General features: G+C 45.6%; 1 protein-coding gene across 2 annotated transcripts in view; it reads right to left on the bottom strand.

Annotated features, from left to right (window-relative positions):
• Positions 1 to 24394, bottom strand: part of ADAM19 (ADAM metallopeptidase domain 19) — a 98334-nt gene extending 73940 nt beyond the window's left edge. Inside the window, exons 1-3 of one of the 2 annotated variants that reach the window (XM_055285477.2) lie at positions 24148 to 24394; positions 19141 to 19226; positions 12690 to 12760 (exon numbers count right to left, since the gene is read on the bottom strand). In XM_055285477.2, coding sequence (XP_055141452.1) covers positions 12690 to 12760; positions 19141 to 19226; positions 24148 to 24241 — 251 coding nt within the window. In that variant the 5' untranslated portion in view covers positions 24242 to 24394. The remainder of the gene's footprint in view (positions 1 to 12689; positions 12761 to 19140; positions 19227 to 24147) is intronic. The other variant, XM_055285476.2, reaches the window with a different exon arrangement.
• Positions 24395 to 25639: the final 1245 nt, after the last annotated feature.

The following is a 25639-nucleotide window of genomic DNA, read 5'->3' as shown; positions in this document are numbered from 1 at the left end:
CCTCAGGCCAGGCACAGTGGTTCATGCCCGTAATCCCAGCACTTTGGGAGGCCGAGGCAGGCGAATCACCTGAGGTCAGGAGTTTCAGACCAGCCTGGCCAACATGGCAAAATCCTGTCTCTACTAAAAATAAAATAATTAGCCAGTGTGGTGGTGCACGCCTGTAATCCCAGCTACTCGGGAGGCTGAAACAGGAGAATCAATTGAACCAAGAAGGCAGAGGCTGCAATGAGCTGAGATTGTGCCATCGCACTCCAGCCTAAGCAACAGAGCGCGATTCTGTCCCCCCAACGCCCCTGCCCAAAAAAAAAAAAACTAAGACCTCAAACCATTAAACTGCTACAAGAAAACATTGGGGAAAATCTCCAGGACACTGGTCGGGGCAAAATTTCTTGAGCAATACTCCACAAGCACAAGCAACCAAAGAAAAAATGGACAAATGGGATCACAACAAGTTAAAAAGCTTCTGAACAGCAAAGGATACAATCAACAAAGTGAAGAGACAACCCAAAGAATGGGAGAAAATATTTGCAAACTACCCACCTGACAAGAGCTTAATAACGAGACTATATAAGGAGCTCACACAACTCTGTAAGAAAAAAAAACCTAATAATCCAATCAAAAGATGGGCAAAAGCTTTGGATACACATTTCTCAAAAGAAGGCATAAAAATGGCAAACAAGCCTATGAAAAGGTGCTCAACATCACTGATCATCAGAGAAATGCAAATCAAAACTACAACGGGCTGGGTGCCGTGACTCATGCCTGTAATCCCAGCACTTTGGGATGGACCACTTGAGGCCAGGACTTTGAGACCAGCCTGGTCAACATGGCAAAACCTCATCTCTACTAAAAATACAAAATACAAAAAAATTAACCAGGTGTGGTGGCGTGCACCTGTAGCCCCAGCTACTCAAGAGACTGAGGCACGAGAATCGCTTGAACCTGGAAGGCGGAGGTTGCAGTGAGCCAAGATCGCACCACTGCACTCCAGCCTGGGGGACAGATCAAGACTGTCTCAAAAAACAAAACAAAGCAAAACAAAAAAAAAAACCACAATAAGATATCACCTCACCCAGCTGAAAGACAGGCAATAATAAATGCTGGTGAGGATGTGGAGAAAAGGGAACCCTTGTGCACATTGTTGGTGGGAATATAAATTAGTACAACCACTATGTCATGCTACCATATGATCCAGCAATCCCACTGCTGGGTATAAACCCAAAAGAAAGGAAATCAGTGGGCCAGGCACAGTGGCTCATGCCTGTAATCCCAGCACTTTGGGAGGCCGAGGTGGGTGGATTGCCTGAGCTTAGGAGTTCGAGACCAGCCTGGGCAACAGGAGTTTGAGACCAGCCTGGGCAACAAGGTGAAACCCCGTCTCTACTAAAAATACAAAAAGTTAGCCGGGCATGGCGGTGTGTGCCTGTAGTCCCAGCTACTTAGGAGGCTGAGACAGGAGAATTGCTTGAACCTGGGAGGCGGAGGTTGCAGTGAGCCGAGATTGTGCCATTGCATTACAGCCTGGGTGACAGAGTGGGACTCTACTCAAAAAAAAAAAAAAAAAAAAAGGAAATCAGTATACTGAAGACATATCTGCACTCCTGTGTTTGTTGCAGCAGAGTTTACAATAGCCAAGATTTGGAAGCAACCTAAGTCTCTATCTGGGATGAATGGATGAAGAAAATGTGGTACATATACACAATGGAGTACTATTCTGCCATAAAAAAGAATGAGCTCCAGTCATTTGCAACATCATGGATGGAACTGGAGATCATTATGTTAAGTGAAATAAGCCAGGTACAGACAGAAAGACCAACATCTCATGTTCTCACTTATTTGTAGGATCTAAAAATCAAAATAATTGAACTCCTGGACAGAGAGAGTAGAAGGATGGTTACCAGAGGCTGGGAAGGGTGTAGTGGGGAGATGCAGATCGTTAATGGGTACAAAAAAAATAGAAAGAATGAATACGACCTATTATTTGATAGCATAACAAGGTGACTACAGTCAATAATAATTTAACTGTATATTTTAAAATAAAGAGTATAATTGGACTGTTTGCAATGCAACAGATAAATGCCTGAGGGAATGGATACCCTTTTCTTCATGATGTGCTTATTTCACATTGCATGTCTGTATCAAAACATCTCATGTACCCCATAAATATATACACTTAATATGTGTGTATTCACAAAAATTAAAAATTAAAAAAGGAAAAGATAAAATTACTCAGACTTGTTTTATGGGCTAAAAAGTAAGTAAAAATAAAACTTCTAATTAATTTTTTTAAATATGATAAAGGTACATGGAGACATATTTATAATATACTCATAATGCGAAATGGTACATTCAACCTTTGGGGAGGTATTTGTGGAGTGAGAGGTACAACCTGTCAAAATTTAAAAACGTTTTCATTGTGTACCCCACAGGATCCTGTAACTCTACATCTAGGTATCAGTCCTACAGAAATACTTGCAAATGTGCTTAAGGATTATGTACAATCCTACTGCTAGGATTATTTGTGATAACAAGAAATCAGAAACCTAACTGTCAGTTAACAAGGAAATTAATAAATTTTGATTCATCCATTCAGTGGAATCCTATGTCACCATTAAAAATAATGAAACAGGTCTATAAATGTGCTCATGTGGAAAGACACTGAAGACAAAAAATAAAAAAGCCAATTATAAAATAGTATATAAAGTACGATACCATGCATTTAAAAACTCTGTAACTTGTTTAATTTTTCTCTGAAGTTTTATTATGAAAAATGTCAAACATTCCAAAAAGTTCCATGTAAAATCTTTTAAATGTTTTTATAATGCCCGTGGTATATTTCCAAGTGAAAAAAATAGGTCACAAAAAACAAGAATACAGTATGACCTCATTTGTATATAAATATACATAGAGATTTTTAAAATCTACATAAAATATTAAGTTCATGGTAAATGCTCACTCCCTCAATGCCAGCTATTGTTGTTATCTGAAGGTAAGCAGCCTGATGATAAAGGGATCCCCAAACTCAAGCATCCTGACTCCTTCCAAGTCCACAGCTTCCCTTCGTTCGGATAAGGGTCCATCTAAGGCCAACACGGTAGTTGACAGCTTCCTCCCATTCATTTTACCCCGTGCTCCTGCTGAAGAGCAGCCAGGAGAAATAAGCTTGAGACAAAAGAAAACCGTGGACATCCTTCCTGGCTGCACAGGCAGCCGTGGTTGCAGGTCCCTGGAAGGAGAGCCGGAACCAGTGAACAAATCCCAACCTCATACTGGACAGTTCAGGGCCTCATCTGATTCTGCAGGCACAGAAAAGAGGTACAGTTTGGCCCACTGGAGAACACTGCAAAGCAGTGTTTTCGAGATATAATTAGGTCAAACTGGGCATCGCTGGAGAGCAGAAGTAATTTCCTCCCAGGGGCAATGGGTTTTAAGGTCAACTCTTCTTAATTACATTTGGAAACCAACTCAGGGGAATTCCCTCTGACTTCATTCTTAAATGTTTTTCTGACCCTGCAAAACACAAATAACAGTGTCTATTTATTGTGCTCTCATAGTGCACCAGGCACCCTGTAAATCCTTTAAGAGCATTATGTTATTGAATTCCAGACACATCCTATGAGGTTATTATCCCCATCATGTAGATGAGAAAACTGAGACTCTCAAAGGTTGAGCGACTTGCCAAAGCTTACACCTCCAGGTAGTGCAAGGAGCCAAGCTCAGGAGGCACACCTGCCTGGATTACACTATCACATTACACTGACATGCAAATTCTAACCAGGGCCTGGGAAAGGTAGGAGGAAAGGGAAGGGGGAGAATAGAACAATGGAGAAGAAATGCCAGCGCTAACCAAAGAAGAGCCCAAAGCATACTGAGCCAGGACTATGCATCTGAGAGGCAATATACTGCCCCAGTTAAAAGTCTGGACTTGGGAGTCACACAGATCTAGCTTCACATCCTGGCCCTGCTCTTCCCACCCACATGACTTTGAGCAAGTCACACTGCTCCACACCTCAGGGTCCCCATCTGCCAAATAGGGCTAATATAGGAATCTACTCTTCATTGGTTGGTTGTGACAAGTGAAGTAGATGACCCATGTAAATACCACAGTACGATGCCTGTTATACAGGCATCTCCTACTTTTTAGCTATCACCATTTGTTAATATGTGACAATCATTCCTAGTTATCCTCAGCCAGAAGTTCCCTAAGGGCAGACAGAGCATCAGAGAACATGACCCAGAACTTAGGTAATGTAGATAAGCAATAACCACACAGATTATTGCTCAATATGTTTTTTTCTCTTGTCATTTTCATGCTTGAAGAAAGCTGCAAGGGCCACATGTCATGGCTTGCATCCCCAAAACACTTGAAAACATTTGTTCTGGACTTTGCATTAATACAAATTAGCATGTATTGAAAACCTGCTTGCTATGTGCCAGACGTTGTACTAAGCACATTGTAATACATTATCTCCTAACCTCACAAACCCTATGTGTGTGTTACCCGGGCCTAGTGTGTAATAAATTGTCACAAATTTGGTGGCTTCAAACAACAGAAAGTTGTTTTCACACAGCTCGAGAGTTCAGAAGAATGAAATCGGTATTACTGGGCCAAAATCAAGGGGTCAGCAGGGCTGCGCGCCCTCTGGGAGAATCTGTTTCTTGCCTCTTCCAGCTTCTCCTTGGCTTGTGGCTGCACCACTCTAATCTCTGCCTCTGTGGTCACATCACTGTCTCCTGTTCTGTCTATAGTCAAATCTCCTTCTACCTCCCTCTTACAAATATATTTGCCATTGTATTTAGGGCCCATCCAGGTAATCCAAGATAATCTTCCCATCTCAAGATCTTTAATTTTGTTGTTGTTGTTGTTGTTGTTTGAGACGGAGTCTCGCTCTGTCGCTGAGGCTGGAGTGCAGTGGTGTGACCTCGGCTCACTGCAACCTCTGCCTCCCAGGCTCAAGTGATTCTTCTTTACTGCAACCTGTTTTATCAGCAAGGTTTTTATCACCTGTTTTTTTTTCTTTTTCTTTTTTTTTTTTTTTTTTTTGAGATGGGGTCTCACTCTATTGCCCAGGCCGGAGTGCAGTGGCACAATCTCAGCTCACTGCCAACCTCTGCCTCCCGGGTTCAAGCAATTCTTCTGCCTCAACCTCCTGAGTAGCTGGGATTACAGGGGTGCACCACCACGCCCAGCTAATTTTTGTATTTTTAGTAGAGACCGGGTTTCACCATGTTGGTCAGGCTGGTCTCGAACTCCTGGCCTCAGGTGATCCACTTGCCTTGGCCTCCCAAAGTGCTAGGATTACAGGCATGAGCCACCGTGCCCAGCCTCAAGATCTTTAACTTAATCACATCTGCAAAGATTCTGCCACATGTTCCAGGGATTCGAATGTGGTTATCATTGGAGGGGAGAGGGTGCATTTTTCAGCCTTCCACACCCTGCAATGAAGGTATCAATGTCTCTATTTTCTGTGCAAGTGCTGTAATGTAGTAAGAGGCAGGCAGGACTGAGTTTGACTCCTGGCTATGCCCAATACTGGGTAAATTACTTAAACTCCTCATGCTTGAGTTTCATTATAAAATGCAAACAACAATATCTCATTCAAACGGTTGCCATGAGGATTCAATAAGACACTGTGTGAAGTGCCTTTTCCGAGGTATCCATTCTCAGCAAATACTCACAAAGCAGTGAGTATTATTACTATTATTTGAGACAGCATCTGGCTCTGTCAACCAGGCTAGAGTGTGGTGGTATGATCTCAGCTCATTGCAACCTCCACCTCCTGGGCTCAAAAGTTCCGCCACCTCAGCTTCCTGAGTAGCTGGGACTACTAACAGTAGTATTACTATGAATACAGATGAAGAAGTAAAACTTAGAAGGCAAGTGACTTACCAAAGACCATCCAACCAGGAAGTGTCAGTATCTGGAAGTGAATCAGGGTCTCTGGGACCAAAGTCTAAATCTGTTCTACTCTATGGATTATGATGTTTAAGGCTTGTGTGCACAAGGCTTTCAGAATCAACACATCTAGGCTATTTCAATTTTGGATGCTCTCTGATACCTTAGGCAAGTGTATCATGAAGCTGCATCCCTTCAGATCACCAGGCTTATTACTGAGTCTGAGCTTAAGCAATGGACCCTAAGAAAGTGATATCATGTTTCCAACAATTTAAAAACAATGGCATCTTAGTCCATTCTGGCTGCTATAACAAAACAGCATAACCTGGGTAGCAAATAAGCAACAAATTTACTTCTCACAGTTCTAGAGTCTGGGAAGTCCAAGATCAAGGCATCAGCAGATTTGATGTCTAGTGAGGGCCCTCTCTCCGGTTCATAGACGGTAGCTGCTAGCTGTGTCTTCACCTGGTGGAAAAGGTGAGCTCATTCTCTGGGGTCTCTTCTATCAGGGCACTAATCCTATTCATGAGAGCAGAGCCCTCATAAATGAATCACATCCAAAAGGCCCCGCCTCCTAATACCATCACCTTGGGGACTAGGACTTCAACATAAGAATTTAAAGGGAGACATAAACATTCAGTACATTGCAAATGGAGACCCTGCTTATGCAGGGGTGCGGTTGAGAGTTTGGCTTATAAAAAATCACATCAGACTGGCTGGCAATCCATTTGTTCTGCAACTCCAGGCATTTGGGACAACATGGGAATTGCAGATGAAATCATTCTCAGTCTACAAAGCTACAATTAGAAACTACATCTCAAACAGGACTACCAGGTCTCTCTGGGATGACATGCCCAGCATAGCACTTGGAATTTAAATCCACTCATGAATTCACTGCCTTCAGCGTCAACACAGCAGGGTTAAACCAGTTCTTGATACTTCCAAAGAACATGTGAAGAAAATTTCAGACACCACAGGCAGCTCTCATCAAATTCTGGTGTCCCCACCCATTCATCCAACTGTTTCCTCAGCACCCGTCTTCCTGGGTTATACAACCTTAGCCATGGGGAACGGGGAGCCCAGCTGCGAGTAGAGTTTGGAAAAACATTTTGAATACTTTAGATCTGCCAAATACTTGGTTAAAGAATGATATCCTTTAATTTCTTGAGCCATGTGTATTTTAAGTGCAATGTAATCCATATGTCTATGACTCATTTAAATGCAACTCAGTGAAGCATGGTTTACTAAGAGCATTGGGATACCATCTAAGCCTTTCTAAGCTGCTCTTTGATCCAGGAAATTGAATTTTGCCAACAACAAATGAAGCTCCTGACAAGAGAGGGTCAAAGAGAGCTGTCCTTTATCCTAGGTAAGATGTTAAAGTCTACTCTTGACCTGGGAGGAAGCTGGGAGGGTGGAGGTGGGGAGAGCTCCACTGCCTAAGTGGTATTTAGGGTTTTGCTTTGGGTCTGCTACTATTTCTACCAGGTCTCCTTGAAAAAGAAGCACAGGAATAAAAGATGGCAACTAATCTGCCTGTGTGTTGCTGAAAAATCCCTTTCCTGCCTGCTAATTCTGCCCTTCCTCAATTCTACCAGTATTATGCAATCCAAATTGTATAATGGACTTGAGGAAAAATGAGAACGTTAGGGAGCTAGATTACTCCATTAGCACTGAATGACTGTTAATTTTCCAGATTGTAGCTTGATTTCCAGGACAACGAAAGCCTTCTCCTTCCCTATGATATCACTGAAGGATTGATAAGAAGTTAGGGATAGGAAGAAAGATTAAAGTCGGAAGTAATGATGGATATTAAAATCAGTAAACCTCTAAATGCCCAAATTCTGCCTTGACAATTGCAGTTCCCCAGGTGGTTTGGAGGTAAATACACTCACAAAAGAAAACAAATGCCCATTCTTATCAACTAAACTTGAGCAAATGGGATCTCTCTTTAGCTAACTCAGCTGGAGCACAAATGGATGGGGTGAGACCAAAGGACGTCTCTCCCTTTCTCAAGCCACCGTCATTTGGACTTGAGGAAGGACAGTATATTGAAGAGATGAGAGTCCTAGAATGTGTTTAAGATACTAGAAGACAGAAGCATATGGCCAAAGAGCCTCCGGGCAAAGTGCCTACTAGTTGAGCCGTTCATTTGCTTTTGCAGGTGATCTTGTAAAAGAGTGATCCTGCTCACTAGCAATGCGGCCCAGTGAGCATCCAGGAATCTGGTTGAGCAATTCAGTGTGCCCTCCTTTTGGGAAAAAGCCAAGAAAGGACAGGAGATGGCACTGGGGCTCACACAGCCCTGTTCATCTCCCTGGATGCCTGTAGCTAACTAAGGAGGATTCCATTTGATTTCAGCAAACAAGTTTTTGTCAAATATGGGTTCCTGGGTTGGTGAGGTAGTCTCAGGACATGGGGAAAAGAACATGGAGAAAAAATATGGATTAATGCTCAAATCTGTGGGTTGTGTAAACAGCACTCTATAATTTCTGCTCTATAGTTTCCCTTCTTGTATTTTCTGTTGCCTGAACCAGCGGGTTCTGACCTAGAAGTTCATCCCCAACTTCAAGGTCCCGTGATTTGGGGCACCTTTTTCCTTTATCCCACTGCCCAATATTTGCCAGGATGTCTCCACAGGTAGAGCAAATTTCCTGAGGCAGAGACTTCTTTTGCATTTTTCTACTCACAGAGCGTCCTTTAAAGAGGTAGTGCAAGAAGAGCCTTCAGAGCCTATCCGGGGCCAAAATCTGCATTTTACAGATGAGAAAGCTGAGGCTCAGGGGAGCTGGCTGGCTTTTTGACCAATTCCACATCATCTGTCTCTGAGGTCAATGCTATGTCCACTGTACCACACTGCCTCAATCACAAGTTTCTCCAACAGCAGCTATGCACGAATCTTTGCAAATTATGTGATTACATGTGTGTATAAATATTAAACAATGTAATATATCCTTTATTAGAGCAGAGGACTGTCTTCATGACATCCAGTTGAGTTCAAAAAAGGAAACGCTGGAGCAATATGTCTGGCATAATCTCAGTTCTGCTCCTCCCTCCCCAACAAAAATAGCAGCTTCTGTGTGACTGTGTCTGTATGTGACTGTGACTGTATGTGATTGTGTCTGTGAGGATTCGTGTGCATGTTCTTGTATGCATAGAAAAGACCCAGGGTTTGCTCACCAAACAGCAGTGGATTTTCCTTGTGGGAGGGAAACTTTCATTCTTTTGTTTATTTGGAATTGCTACATGTTTTACAATGAGCATGCTTTGCTTTTGCAATTTAAAAACAATGAGCAAGAAATAATCATAGCTACTGTGAGCTTGGAATACAAACAAGGCACTCTGCTAAGTCCTTCACCTGCACCATCTCATTTCATCCTCCCTGTGGCTCTATGACATGGGACTATAATTACACCCCAGATGCACAAACTGAGGCTTAAAGAGGCTACAAGGTAGTAAGTGACAGAGCCAGGATCTGAACACAGGAATAACCGACACAAAAGCAATGCTCAGATCATCCCTAAAGGGTCACTGTTTTTCACCTGCACTCAATAGAAAAAAGCATGTGTGCTTCTCACGGATGTCATCTGTTTATCCTGAGTTGCTTCAAAGCAGGAACAGGCTGCCGGCTGCCGTGCTATTGTAGGACACCTCAGTGTGTCTGCCGCCTGAGCTGAAGCTCCCTTTGCTGTGTTCCCCCTCCTCTCCTGGCCCATGCCCCATGCCTTTCCATCCTCACCATTCTTGGCGATCTCTCCATGTGTGAATTCCATTAAAGGCTTGCTCACTGCTATTTTGGGCGATGCATTAACACGTGGGCTTTGATTTGATGGGAGAAGGCCAGACATGGCAGGATGATGAAAAAGAAATTTAAAATGTCCTCTCCCTCCCCCCAGAGTCCCAGAAGCCCTCGCTCACCGCTCCTGGGAGACCTGAGAACCCAGTGTATGGGGAAATGTACAGAGGGAGAGTGGAAACCTTCATCATCTATTAGGGCCTTTGAACGTAGCTGTTCCCTCTCCTTGGAATTGTCATCTCTCAGCTGCCCATATGGCTCACTCCGTCACCTCCTTCAGGTCTTGGCTCAAGTATCAGTTCACCTGAAAGGCCTTCCCTGACTGCCATTCAGAAACAGCAGCTCCTTTCTATCTCCACACTCCCCTGGCCTCACTCCCTATGTTCCTCTGTCTCCTGCGAAGCACCCATCACCTGACGGACGGTGCACTCACTTGTCTGCTTACCGTTTCCCACTAGAATAGAAGCTCCATAAAGACTGAACTGTTTTATTCACAGCTTTATCCCCAGTACCTGCACTGGTGCCTGAAATGTCACAGAGGCACATAGATTAAAAAAAAAAAAAAAAGTATACATTGATCGAGGAGGTTAAGAACGAGAGGCTGAGAAATGGCTTGGCCCAGGGCCTAGTTTCCCCCAAATATCATGAGATTATAGAAACTTCAACACAGTGATTTGAAAAATTAGAAAGTCATCTCCCCCGCTCCAAAGCTGTTTTGAATCTGGACTCGCACGCACCATGAATGAGAAGGCTTTGGGAAATAAACACACTAGGAAGTCGTGTGCAGTTGGAGTTCCGCTCACTAACACATGTTCAAAACAAAAAGCCCAATTTGGATGAAAATAGCAGGAAGTCGTCCCCCAGGGACACCTGGTGAGGTCATATTGCTTGGCTCTGCTGCTTCCATTTTTACCAACTCTGCTGCCTTCTGCCAACTCAAGGAGGCCAGGAACCACATCCAGCCCCATGCGGCTCAATGGGAAAGAGCTGCTCTCGGAAAAGCAGATGCTAGAGCTACAGCCCCGGGCTCTCCTCTGGAGCCTCAGTGTGGGACGATAAAAATCCCAAGAGTGGCTGGCCACTCACCACGCGCTCTGCAAGCACTTCCTGCACTTCACCTCATTTATCCTCACAACCATCCCACGAGGCTGGCCTTATTACCCTCATTTTACAAACAAGGACACTGAAGTTCCAAAAGATTCAGCCATTTGCCCTGGGTCACGTTCTGTAACTCCAGACTCACACCAAAAATACACATGATCCTAGTTTCAGCTCTTTCATTTACTTGCTGGGTGGCCTCAGACAAATGCCTATCCCTCTCTGAATCAAAACTTCTGCATCCATAATTTCAGGGTTTCCTAAGATCATTCCATTCAGTGTTTTCTAAGGCATCTTCCTGCTTTAACTTCCTATGGTCTGTAGCAGATGTTTCAAAATAGGAGGGAAGGATAGAGACTTGAGTCCTGGGACTCCTGCTTGGCCAGTCCAACTCCTAAAGATTTTCCCACAACGCCAACACTATCACTTGGGCTGACCAGAGGAAGCTGAAGGGCCACAGGCTCTACTGGGGGCAGAACAGGAGAGATTAGACACAGGCAACAACAGGGAACACTTAGACTAGAGTTAATGGGAACAAAGCTGCCATGAGAAACAAAGGCAGGCCCCCGAGAGACACAGTCAAGAACAAACCCTCTAAGGGCCTTTTCTTGTAGGACCAAAGGAAGACAACACAAGGAAAAATCCAGGGCCAATAGATGCTGCACTGCCTGGGGACGCAGCTGGCCAGGTCTATTCCAGGGACACAGGAGAGAAGACTCACAGCCTAAACTGGCTTTACTCTCAAGAGGAGAGGAACAAAAATGACTGTGATCCCCATCTTTCTGGCTTCCCGAGGCCACCATGTCCTGGAGGCAGAGGAAGGATGTGGATGCAGCCCCACCACTGCACAAGCTGTGAGTTGTATTTTAACCACACTCGGGACACCACTCATCCTCCTTTGCAAGTGCCCAAAAAGCCCAAATTTGGAATAAATTATATTCTCCCTTTCCACCCAAGCCTAAAAGCTATTCCCATCCTTTTGTATACAGGAAGGTCCTTCTTCATCCTTTTCTTGGCAGTGATGCATTTGATTACTCATTGGCTTCCAGGGGGTTCTGGAGGCTGCCAAGAGGAGACAGGCAGCTCTCCAAGCCATGCAGCCTTATCTGCGACGTCTGTGTGGCAGAACGAAAAGTGGGGCCGTCGGTGGGGAAATACCAAATGTTTTCAGAGTCCCTCGGCCAAGTAAGGAGAGCTGTTCATGGCTAAGTAGATGGGGAATGGCCAAAGAATGAGCCACAGACATAGCCATACATCGTGCCCATTCACCTCCTCCATTACATGAATCCAGATATGACTGCATCTGATGGCAAATCAATGTGCAAGTGCCTCTGAGCCAGGCTACCACCCAAGATGAATGAGGTTAGGAAGAGGGAAGAGCCGGGCCCGATGAAGCCAGGAGACTGTTGACGATGCCCTGTTGACAAAATCTCAGATGCAGCTGAACCAGAACACATGGAACAATCTGAGTCTGAGGCTCCAAGCCCCAGCACACCCTGCTTTGCTCGCTCCTCTCTGCTGTTTTCCTCTAATCTCCTTGATTTCCTGCCACGCACTGGGCTGGCGCTAGTAAGGCAGCTGCCAAAGACCTCCGGTCCATCCACTCCCGTAATCTCACACATACAGAGACCTCTGTGTGCCTGCAGTGAACTCCAGGGGCCCCCGAAATACTGCCTAAGGAAATTTTAGCAACACATTTAGCAGTCCAGCAATCTCACATCAAGTCAAGAGGCTGTGGAAAGGCTCTGGCTTTGCAAGATGCTGCCTGAAAGGAACCAAGGACTGACAGCTTGGGGTCACTCCATTAACTGCTTCCTTCCAGAACAGCGACACCTGCGTCCGGCGTTGACACAGAAGTTATTTGTTTCATTTTAGACAAAGGAGGAGTCCACTTACTCATTCTTCTCCAGGTCCAGGATCAGTTCTTGCCCCTCAGCCATTACCCTGAGCTCAGCTTTGAGTGGATGCTAAAAGCAACAACAAAACAATGTCAGTTCCTAAAAGCCGGCACCCTGGCTCCCAGGGTCGGGCACAGGATCTAGCACAGAGCTCCGACATTGATCCACAGGAAGTGAATGAGCAAAGGTCAATTGCATTTCCAGCCCACATGTAAAATGACCTCAATCCCAGAATGATCCAAATCCTTCCCCCATCTGCTTTCTCCTGAAAGGCGTAGGGAAGAAACTCCAGGCTGCAGTGTGGTGTAAGTGTATGTATGTGGTGCGGTGAAGGGAAACACTGGAAAACACGATCTCCAGCAGTAAATGTCCTGCAGAGTCAGATCTGGATTCAAGCACCGGCTCTGACACCTGCAGCTGTGTGAAGTCGGACACGTTGCTGAGCCTCCCCACATCTCAGTTTCTTCATGTATGATACAGAGATAGTAATAGTCAATTTGATGGGCATCTTGTAAGGATTGAGTGAGATAATTAGCATAAATAATGTATCACAGTGCCTGGCACACGGCAAGCCATGATACATGTTGCCTATTATCTTGTAAAATACTAGGGGATCCTCTTCGTAGTGAGTTCTTATCTCATTTTGGCTCTCCGTTTAGAAAACCCCAATCATCTCAGAGGAAGCAACTAAGAGATCCTCAAATTAAGGTTTTATAGGCCAAAAAGTAGATACATTTTACACATAAGCAGTTTGGTAGTGGCCACAGGTGCTACATATCCAGAACGGATCACTTAACATATACCAGTGGTTGATAAGCACAAAAACTATGTTCAGCATCGCTAATAAACCACCTCCCCACCTCCAGAAAAAAAAATTAAAAATAATAAGTTACCTTGAAAAAAATCAAAGTGCCAGAGGTTATCTAAAACTCTAAATCACAATGCACAATGCCCACTGTAAATCCCTACCACTGAGAATTTAAACTGACGGCAACTCTCTGAAAGATAACATGACAGTATGCACCGAGAGTTTAAAAATGTTTAGACTCAGCTGGGCACAGTGGCTCACGCCTGTAATCCCAGCACTTTGGGAGGCCGAGGCAGGCAAATCAGGAGTTTGAGACCAGACTGGCCAACATGGTGAAACCCCGTCTCTACCAAAAATACAAAAATTAGCCAGGCATCGTGATGGGTACCTGTGACCCTAGCTACTCAGGAGGCTGAGGCAGGAGAATTGCTTGAACCTGGGAGGCAAAGGTTGCAGTGAGCTGAGATCACGCCACTGCACTCCAGCCTGGGTGACAGAGCAAGACACTTTCTCAAAAGAAAAAAAACAATGTTTAGACTCAGGAATGTGAGGCTGTTTGAAAGGAATAAATGGAGGCACGGGCAAAGGTTTGTATATAAGGACATTTATTACTTATAATAATGAATAATGGGCCAGGCGCAGTGGTTCACACCTGTAATCCCGGAACTTTGGGAGGACGAGACGAGTGGACCACTTGAGGTCAGGAGTTCGAAACCAGCCTGACCAACATGGTGAAACCCCGTCTCTACTAAAAATACAAAAATTAGCTGGGCGTGGTGGTGCACACCTATAGTTCTAGCTATTCAGGAGGCTGAGGCAGGAGAATCGCTCGAACCTGGGAGGCAGAGGTTGCAGTGAACCGAGATCATGCCACTGCACTCCAGCCTGAGCGATAGAGTGACACTCGATCTCAAAAAAAAAAAAAAAAAGTAATGAATAATGAAATGTAACTTAACTGTCCTAAATATAACCTGTTTGAGAATGGTTAAATAAATGATGATCCATTCATATGAAAGAACACTGAATGATCATTAAAAGCAGCAACTTTAAGTAGTTGGTAAGTTACTGACAAAATGTACACAATAATCATTAGTCAGAAAGCTCAAAATACAACACTGAATATTTTATTTAAATACACTTTGCAAAGGGAAAAAATGTAGAGAGAAATAAGCCTAAAGGTTACCATAGCTAATGGGATCATGAGTTAATTCTGTTTTCTTTTGCACATCTTTCCACATGTTTATAATTGATTTCATAGTTTAAGAAAAGAACTTTTTATTAATCTCTTTCTACTTTATTATTGTGGAGAATTTCTAAGAAATTTAAAAACCAAGTCATAAAAAATCTCCATGCTTCAACAATTCAACTTAAGGCTACTGAACTTTTTTCGAAGAAATAAATTATTTATTTAAAAAAGGATATTTACATATTTAAAACAGAACAGATTCTTTGGAATGTTTTAAACATAAGCTCTCTATTTTGGGACTAAGGAACTGACAACTTTTTTTGAGACAGGGTCTTGCTTTGTTGTGCAGGCTGGAGCACAGTGGCACAATCACGGCTCACTGCAGCCTCAACCTCCCAGGCTCAAGCATACTGAGTAGCTGGGACCACAGGTGCGTGCCACCACACTGGGCTAATATTTCTAATTTTTTTGTAGATACTGGGGTATTACCATGTTTCCAAGGCTGATCTTGAACTCCTGGGCTCATGTGATCCTCCCAACTCAGCCTCCCAAAGTGTTGGTATTACAAGTGTGAGCCATTTCATCCAGCAGATAAATTCTTGAAGTCCCTTTCAATCCACAAAATCATTGCTAGAGTAGAGCTTCTAGCCCTTCTAAGGTTGACCTCAAAGCTTAGTTCTTGCATGTCTGAGAAAGTAGGTCACCTGTTCTGCCGCCTCTGGTTAGAAGCCTACCTCATCTAAGCACATTCCCCTTCCTCGCTGCAAACCCCACTCTGCATTAGGATTTGGGCATTTCTGAGACTATGAGGTCACCAAGGGTTCTGATGAGATCTCAACATTCCGATCAACGGCTCTTGGGCAACCCTGGCCATTGCCTAATTAATCGTATTACTTCATCTCAAGAAGGAACATTTCAAACCCACCGGAGTAGGAAGCTGGGGAGATGATTGACCAATAACTTTCACTAAGAGATTCACTTCTCTGTTTGTCATGCCCTGATTCAGCTCTGCCAACACCTATTCTGGTTGCAGATCCTTTGCCACTTTATGGAGTTTTTGAGGCAGTGCCCTGCCCAATCACACTGAGCATCAGGGACCCCAGCCCCAAGTGGGCATTTAAGAAAGACCACACAGACTGGGCACGGTGGCTCACGCCTGTAATCCCAACACTTTGGGAGGCCGAGGTGGGCGGATCACTGGAGATCGGGAGTTCGAGACCAGCCTGACCAACATGGAGAAACCCCATCTCTACTAAAAATACAAAATTAGCCAGGCATGGTGGCGTATGCCTGTAATCCCAGCTACTTGGGAGGCTGAGGCAGAAGAATCGCTTGAACCCAGGAGGCAGAGGATGAGGTAAGTCCAGATCATGCCATTGCACTCCAGCTTAGGTAACAAGAGCGAAACTCCGTCTAAACAAAAAAAAATAAAATAAAAAGGAAAGAAAGAAAGACGACACAGCAACAGAGCTACAGCAATTCCCTCATCCAAGAGGTAGGTAACCATGTGACTGCCCCCACAGAGAATGAATACTGCCCCAAATCAAAGCACTATCTTCCCCTCCCCCAAAGAGACACAAGCTGCAGCAAGAATAGTAATCTTTTTTTTTTTTTTTGACAGAGTCTTGCTCTGTCACCCAGGCTGGAGTGCAGTGGCCCAATCTTGGCTCACTGCAAACTCTGCCTCCCGGGTTCAAGCCATTCTCATGCTCAGCCTCCCAAGTAGCTGGGATTACAGGTGTGCACCACCACGCCTGGCTAATCTTTGTAATTTTAGTAGATGGGGTTTCTCCATGCTGGCCAGGCTGGTCTCGAACTCCTGACCTCAGGTGATCCACCCATCTCAGCATCTCAAAGTGCTAGGATTACAGAGCGTGAGCCACCATGCCCCCCCAGGAGTAATCTTTATTTTTATGTGGGTGATCCAAAAATAATTCTCTCTATTCTGGAAGGTGCTCAGGCACTGATATTTAAAAAAGGATGTTCCCTTTTTCTATGGGGCATTTCAAGCAAAACAATGAAACTGCATTTTAAGGATCTATGAAGCTTTTCTGTCCAGCTCTACTGATGAGCTTTTCTGATGAAACTCCACTCTGTATTAAGAAGAGGCACCATCAGCTCTCCTCTCCTAGGAAGTACAGTAAGCTGACCCACTGTTTATACCTCTCCTAGGGATGGGTTAAAAATTTTTTCTCCTTCAGTCTAGATTAAATAGATCTTTAGCTCCATAGGGTATTGGAAATCTGTCCTATATTTGCATTCCCCTTAAGATCTAGTATAATATTTAGTATACAGTATAAGTGTTCAGTTAATGTTTAATGAATGTGAGCTTTAAGTCAGTGATGAGAAAAAGAGAAGAAAAAAAATGTTTAATGAGTGAATTAATTATATAAATGAGAATGAGAGGCCTAAGTGAAATCCAGCCTCTAGTCTCTCTCTCTTCGACATTCATTCATTTGTTCATTCAACAAATAGTTACGGTGCCAGGCACTATGCTGACTATTCCTACAGAATACAATGACCCATATGCTGGGCAGACAATGATTGGGAACAAAGACAGGATCTGGTCCTCTGCTTTGTTCTCAGGCCCTTCCTGAGGATGCCCGGCATCCACATCTGGAGAGAACAAAGAAACCTCTATAAAAAGTAGCAGGTCCATTCCTCAGGCAGTATGAATAGGTTGCAATACCCAAGATCTTAATTGTTAAAAGTAATCTGCTCTAGGATGACCATCCATTAATTTGTCAAGACTTTTCCTGAAGCTATTTTCAGCCTCTCCTACTTTTTGATGAAATGAATTCCATGCGTTTACTGCCTTTAGGACAAAATGTTACTTGCTTTTATTTGTCCTGATTTTTTTTTTTTTTTTTTTTTGAGACAAGGTCTTGCATTGTCACTCAGACTGGAAGACAGTGATGCGACCATATCTTACTATAACCTCAAACTCCTGGGCTCAGACGATCGTCCCACCTCAGCCTCCAGAGTAGCTACGACTACAGACACACACCCCTAGGCGTAGCTAATTTTCTTTCTTTTTTTTTTTTTTGTAGAGGTAGGATCTCAGTATGTTGCCCCAGGCTGGTCTTAAATTCCTGGCCTCAAATGATCCTCATGCCTCAGCCTCCCAAAGTGCTGGGATTACAGGCTTGAGCCATCGCACTTGGTCTGTCCTAAATTAGGTTCCTTTGGTAAATCCAAGTTGGAGCCTTTTTGGACATGTCTGTATTATCCTGGCCAGAGTTTCAAGGATCCTGGACATTACTCCTTTCCATTTATCTTTCCAGATTCAACAGCCACAATGTCTGAAGTCCTTCCTGACACATCTCTTTCCTGCTATAATCTTTCTCCTATATTTTGCCCAATAAATCACAAATCGTTTTAACCCAAAGAGATCTTAGAAAACAACCCCCCTCTCCAGCTTTCTTTTCTCCTTATTCTCTCTAAGCACTTTTTTATAAATGAGGAAAATCTACCACTTCAGCAAGTGGCAGGTCACATAGCTGGTTACTGGCACACAACTTGCTCTTTCACGTCTCACTTGGGCTGGAAAAAGCAAATCACAGTGGGGCACAGTGGCTGACGCCTGGAATCCCAACACTTGGGGAGGCCGAAGTGGGTGGATCACTTGAGGTCAGGAGTTCGAGACCACCCTGGACAACACGGTGAAACCTCGTCTCTACTAAAAATACAAAATTAGCCTGGCTTCGCAGCGCACACATGTAATCTCAGCTACTCCAGAGGCTGAGGCATGAGAATCGCTTGAACCTGCAAGGCGGAGCTTACAGTGAGCCAAGATCATGCCACTGCACTCCAGCCTGTGCGACAGTGAGACTCTGTCAAAACAAACAAACAAACAAACAAACAAAAAACAAAATAAAAAACAAAAACCAGAACCACAAAGAATATCCTAAATGCTCAGGTCCTCTCTGCAGGAACAGGACAGTGTTTCTTGTTTTCTCCCCAATCTCTTCGATAAAGCCTATGCATTTTCCTGGTGTTCTGGCCAGGAGGGCCTACTGGATTTTAAGATACATTCCCCAGAAATAGGTCTCTACGTTGCCTCTTATTAAAATAGTTTACATTATTATCCTTTTTCTCTCCAAGTACATTATTCCTTCAAGAAAATGATGTATTATGCAGAGCAAAAATAACAATGACAATATTTAATGAATTCCAATCAAGACTAAGTGATTTCTGTGATACCAACACATTTGCACTTAGCTTGTGTCAGCATTAATGTGAATTTTCATTTCCTCAACTAATAGCATTTGGAAGTGTTCTAGAAGCTTGCCACACAAGGAAGGAAAGTCCCATCTGTGATATCCAAAATGGGCACCCAGAGGATAGAGTACCCAGAACTAATGGTGACGACTGGGATTCTAAGAAAGTTGAGTAGGTAGCCCAAACCTCAGTTGTCAACTCCTGCCAATGTAAATGAGGTCTTTTGAGTCTTACCTTTTCTCTCACGGGGCTTTCTGAAGTCTTCCACTGAGGTATGATTAGTTCATGCTGCAGCTTGGGGCTGCCTTCCCCACTTCCTCCTGCCAATACAAGATGCAAAACCATTGGAATCCCAGACCGCTATACCCCAGCTAAGCCACACTTGCACTTTCTGTGAGCTGCCCCTGCACTGGGTCATTAGAAGACTTGCTGGATTTCAGGCTTTTGGCACTTCCTAGGAACTAGGCACTCTAGGTGTCAGTGATATTGTGGTAAATAGGACATATAAGGTCTCTGTACTTGTAAAGGTGGGAGGCAGACAATGAACAAATGTTCTCACATGCTACTAAGTACCCTGAAGAAAATAAGTTGGGGTCATGGAATAAAGAGACATCTAGCAGGAGGTGCCTATTTGAAACAGGATGATCAGCATAGATGGCATTTGAGTCCTGAGAAGCCAGAAGGCAGCCATGCAAAAACTTGGGGGAAGAGTGCCCCAGGTAGAGGAAACAGCAAGTGCAATGGCCCTGCCTGAGCAGAAGTGAACTTGGCCTGTTGAAGGAACAAGCATAAGGTAGGGGTAGCTAGTAAATGAAAGAGGAAGTTGGTATGAGATGTGGTCAGCAAGACAGCCATGGGTCTGATAATGCAGAGACCATGGAGAGTGTCTGGATTTTCTTATAAATAGACTTGGAAGGCACCGAGTGTTTTAAATACAGAGCAATATGATCTGTGTTAAGTTTAAAAAAGATCACTCTGCCTGCGTGGTGGAGAATGGGGGTGGGGTGAGGCAGAGCTGCGAGAGTGAGAGCAGAAGCAGGAAGGCCAGGCTAGAGATATGCCGGAGCCCTGGTGAGAGATGATGGTGGCTCAGATTAGAATGACATCAGTGGAGAGGAATGAAGCGGTGGGATTCTGGGAATATTCTGGAGGTCAAGCCCATGAATATTGCTCCCGTGGAGCTTTAGTTTTCTTGCCTGTAAAATGAAGACAATGATGCCACCTGCCCATCTCACAGCTTTATTGTGAAGAGTCAATATGAAATTGCCTCCTATTTCGCAGAGCATCAAGTTACATTAATTGGAGCTTCCTAATGGCAAGTTTGCATTTGTATTCCACTTTCTACTTCCCAAATCACTCACCCAAACCAGTTCTCCTTCAGGCTCAGGGCAACCCTGGGAAGTAGGAAGTAGGAGTCCTGTTTTCTTTCCAGACTCCGTCTCGCTTTGTCGCCCAGGCCGGAGTGCAGTGGCGCAATCTCAGCTCACTGCAAGCTCCGCCTCCCGGGTTCACGCCATTCTCCTGCCTCAGCCTCCCAAGTAGCTGGGACTACAAGCACCCGCCACCACACCCGGCTAATTTTTTTTTATTTTTAGTAGAGACGGGGAGGAGTCCTGTTTTGCAAGAAAGAGAATTTAAACTATAGGAGAGATTTGTTCAGGGTGCTGGAGAACTCAAATACTGGCTGCAGACCATCTGAACAAAATGTTAATTTCCCGACACCTAAACGGACTGGTCTCCGTAGTGCTCCTGGGAATGGGGCCGAGGACCCCAAAATCTATTCTGTCTAAACTAACTACATCAATCATACAGAATATGAGTGATAAAAAGATGGCCGGTCGGGCGCGGTGGCTCACGCCTGTAATCCCAGCACTTTGGGAGGCCGAGGCGGGCGGATCACGAGGTCAGGAGATCGAGACCATCCTGGTTAACACGGTGAAACCCCGTCTCTACTAAAAACACAAAAAATTAGCTGGGCGCAGTGGCGGGCGCCTGTAGTCTCAGCTACTCGGGGGGCTGAGGCAGGAGAATGGCGTGAACCCAGAAGGCGCAGCTTGCAGTGAGCCGAGATTGCGCCACTGCACTCCGGGCTGGGCGAAAGAGCGAGACCCCGTCTCAAAAAAAAAAAAAAAAAAAAAAAAAGATGGCCATAGTTGTTCTGTTAGAGTGGTGATTATGAGTAATTATTAACATTCCCTTCAGAATACCGATATAATGCACTTGCAGTCAACATAGATTTTAAAAATAATCTTATTGGACCAACACCAATTCATCAGACAGGCAAATATTAGAAACAATGCATTCATATATTTATCAAATATTTTCTGAGTACTTAACTATGTGCCAAGTGCTATGCTATGAATAGGTGCTTAATATTCATGGAGGAACAAGACAAGCACACGGCAGGACAGGAACGGTGGCTCACAACCTGTAATCTCAGCACTTTGGAGGTCCAAGGTGGGCGGATCACCTGAAGTCAGGAGTCTGAGACTAGCCTGGCCAACAAGGTGAAACCTGTCTCTACTAAAAATATGAAAATTAGCTGGGTGTGGTGGCGCATGCCTGTAATCCCAGCTACTCAGGAGACTGAGGCACGAGAATCCCTTGAATCTGGGAGGCCAAGATTGCGCCATTGCACTCCAGCCTGAGTGACAGGGCAAGACTCCATCTCAGAAAAAAAAAAAAAAGACAAGCATCGCTCTTGCCCTGGTGGCCCTGATAAGTCTAGATTATTTTAAACAAAAAGGAATTCTATAATATTTAATGGAACATTTAATGAAATTAAATGATATCTATGATTGTAAAAAAAATAGTGAAAGCAATCTAAAGTCTCACCAGAAGAGGAACACAGTACATGTTAAGAAAAGGTCCCCAAAACTTACAAATAAGGCAAAGAGCAAGCAAGATGTCTTCTCAATGTCATATCAGAGCATTGTTTAACAGACCACCCATGGATTACTGCATTATCTAGGGGAATGTACCATTGACTTTTTATTTACCATTGATTAAAGGCTATACTCTGTGAAGTTATATAATCTATATATATATCTACAGATTTCTGTCTGACAGAGATGTAAGTGATTTCAGCATAGTAGAAAGATAACCTGGCCAGGCACAATGGCTCACGCCTGTAATCCTAGCATTTTAGGAGGCCGAGGCGGGTGGATCACCTGAGGTCAGGAATTTGAGACTAGCCTGGCCAACATGGTGAAACCCCGTCTCTACTAAAAATACAAAAACTAGCCGGGTGTGGTGGCACATGCCAATAAGCCCAGCTACTCAGGAGGCTGAGGCAGGAGAATCACTTGAACCCAGGAGGCAAAGATTGCAGTGAGCCCAGATCGTGCCACTGCATGCCAGCCTGGGCAACAGATAGAGACTCTGAAAAAAAAAAAGAAAGAAAGAAAGAAAAGAAGGAAGGAAGGAAATTAAAAAAGAAAGATAACCAAGAATTATGGTTTTGCTTCATGGGGCATCCACCATTTCTGCCTCTGTCCTGGGCCACATGATTTCAACATTCTTTCTCCGATGCTTGTATCACCCCTTTCTAATGCTCCCTGAATCAGCTTCACTCTCCTGTTTGCTACCTCATTAATGAGTTGAATAAATCTTGGCCACAATTGTATGAGTCGTGCTTTTAACTTTCGAAAACTTTGTATAGAGTCATTAAAATCATGTTTTACAGAGAATTTAATGATGTGGAAAATGCTCATGGTGTGGAGTGAAAAATGCAAGACACAAAACTGTACTTATGGGTATGGTTCCAATTTTATCAGTATATATCCATAGGAACACACCAAGAATGGGGAGGGAAAAAAAAACAAAATATCAACAGCAACTGTGGATTTGGGGGTTGCAGATCATTTTCTTTTTTACTTTTCGTTATTTCCCAGATATTCTACAGCAAGTGGTCTCCAAGGACTCAAAACTCAGAGAAGGCGCCTGTGCTAGGAGCAGTAACTTGCTTTCCTTGCCTTTCTTCATGCTTTTGTCCTGCACTAAGCACTGACACAGGCCTGGTGCTACCCTAGAACCTCCTGTGCCTCAGTTTCCCCTTCGGTACAATAGCTTAAAGGGCAGTTCCTTTGAGCCCTTTGGGAGGACCGCCCGACCTCGGCCCCTGGAAGTTCCGAACTGTCGGAAGAGCTCTCAGCCTCTGGGTTTGAGGCGGCCCGGGGGTCCAGCCAGCCCACCCTCGCTCCGCCGGTGCTCGCTTTATTTGAAAACGCTGACTGTTGGTCCCCCAGGCAGCAGTCTGGAGTCAGCCCAGCCCGTCTGCAGCGGTGGAGCCAGGGCTAAGCCTTCTCCGGTCGTAATGACAGAACCCGGGCACCACCCCCCGGGACCATTCCTTCCGCGAAATCTGCGTAGAGCCCCCGAGGGATGGAGCCGGGGAGGGGGTTGGTGTCTGGGAAACTAGTCGTGAGAAACACGGACATCACCCGGCATTTTAGCTGGAAACATCGAGTCAGACCCCTTCGCTTCACAGAAGGGGAAACTGAGGACCAAAGAAGGCGGCCGTAGGGTTGGCGTGGAAAGAGAGCCCTGGTTTCCAGTGCCACCGCGCACCTCAACCCGTGGCGTGGCCATGGGCAAGTCCTTTCCCTTTTGTGGGCCTCGGTTTCCCCATCTGTGAAATGGGTGCGTTTGACTTGGCCTTCGGTAGGGCTCCTGCCAGCTCGGGGATCCGAAGTGTACGGCTGGAGATACCCAGCGAGCCATCCCCCAGCAAGGCTACCACAGTCTCCCGCGGGCATTTTATGTCCTACCCCACCAGTGTGGCAGGCACCGAGCCTGGTCCCAGGAAGCCGCTCCCAGGCCACACGGGCAGGGCGCTCGGGATGCTCGGCGTTGGCGAGTGCAGCGGGCGGTAGAGAGAAAGACAGAGAGGCGGAGCGGACACGAGGGACCGTGAGAAAACGGAGGAGGATAAGCCCCGAGAACGGCGGAAAGAGAAGCCAAAAGCAGAAAAACAGAGGAAGGAGAAGGCGAGAGGGGAAGGCAAGCCAGTGAGCCGACCGGCTGTTTTCTGGCTGCGCCGGGTTTCCCCGACCTCCGCCACCTCCCAGGGCGCACAACGTGGGAACAAAGCCCGGGCTCCCAGGCTGGGGGCGGCGGGGGCGCAGGCCCCGCGGAGTTGCAGGAGGCGCAGGGGTCGCGGTCCCAGCGCTCCGGACCCGCAGGGCTACTCCCAGGTCTCCGGGCCACCCAGTCTCCATCCCCCCGCTCCTGGCCACTTACTTGTCCATCCAGGCTCCCGCGCCGCCCGCGGCCGGAGGAGCTGCAGGGCAAGCGCCAGCAAGCAGAGCCGGGCGGCGCCTGCGCCCCCTGGCATGGTGGCGGCGGCCCTTAGCGCTCGGCGCTCACACGCCCTCAGCCATGCCTGCCCCCTGCCCGGCGGTGGAGGCGCGTCTGGAACCCCCCGGCTCGCCCCGCGCCTCCCCACCCGGCTCCCAGCCCTCGGCCGATACGCTCCGCCCCCAGCCCCGCGGGGCTCCGCCAGGGGATGGAGGAGGGGAGGCTCCAGCCCGGAGGGGGCTGGAGGGAGGGGCCGGGGAGGAGCTGGCGAGACTCGGGGAAGCGGGGCTGGCTCAGGTGAGGGAGACCGCGGGGAAGGGAGAATCCGAGCCCCCAAGGAGGAGGGATTCGTGGTGGACGCGGCCTGTAGAGGGTCGGGGACTCGGGCTTCCAGGAGTTAAACTGGACCCCTGTCCGCACAGCGGCCGGTTTACTGTCCCGCACTGTGCCAGACGCCTTGGGTGACACTCAGAGGTGACTAACCCAGCGCCGTCCCCCCAGGGGCCTCCACTCTCGGAGACAGGCTCAGAAAGAGTTAACCCAACCGCCAGGCACAAAGAACTAAGTGCTATATGGACTTCTTTTTTTATTTTTTTTTTTTAAGCAGGACACAAATCCAGAAGACATTCCTTCTGCCTGGGAGGAGGGAGTGGTGAAGACCAGAGGAATCCCAGAGGAGAAGACATCTGAGATCGGGAGAAGGAGAAATGGAACATCAGGCGGAGGAAACAGCCCAGACAATCGCGCTGGGACCTGAAAACCCTTGGGCTGCATGGGGGGAGAAAACCAGAATTGGGGATGGTTAGGGTTTTGGAGGGAAACACAGGGAGATGTGACCAAAAATAATAATAACTACTGTTACTTATTGAGGACTTTCTATGTACTAGAATAAGAAAATCATGATAGCTAAGACTGATAAAACGCTAACTGTCAAACGCTGTCTTCAGCACTTTACACGTATTCACTTATTTAATTAATCGAAGAAAATAACTTTTATTAGCCAGGGACTCTGCATACATTATCTCTTTTCATTAGCCCAGTAATCCCATGGAGTAGGTACTAGTACTATCCCTGTTTTAGAAATGAGGAAATCAAACCTGAGAGGCTAAACCACTTGCCCAAGATTACACAGCTGATGTCAGTGCCGAGATTCAAACCCACATCCGTGTAACTCCAGAGCCTGATGCAATACACCTTATTTTCCAGGTGGAGAAACTGATAATGAGAGAGAAATGACTTGCCTAAGATCCCTCAGCAAGTTTTAGCAAAGCCTCGTTGTAGAAACCCAGCCTCAAACCTCGTCCGTCTGTTCCTTTTTCTGAGCCTCTTTAGTCAAACCCAGGTTGACTAGAGAAGTGCTATGTGTTGGAGAGGGCAAGGCACTCCTGGAGATGATGGTTAGGTAGGTCTATCAAACCCTACTCATGGGCACCCA

This window comes from Symphalangus syndactylus, chromosome 7 (assembly GCF_028878055.3).
Source record: "Symphalangus syndactylus isolate Jambi chromosome 7, NHGRI_mSymSyn1-v2.1_pri, whole genome shotgun sequence".
Classification (NCBI taxonomy): domain Eukaryota; kingdom Metazoa; phylum Chordata; class Mammalia; order Primates; family Hylobatidae; genus Symphalangus; species Symphalangus syndactylus.
Note: the sequence above shows the minus strand (reverse complement) of the source record. Positions and strands in the feature narration are given on the sequence as shown.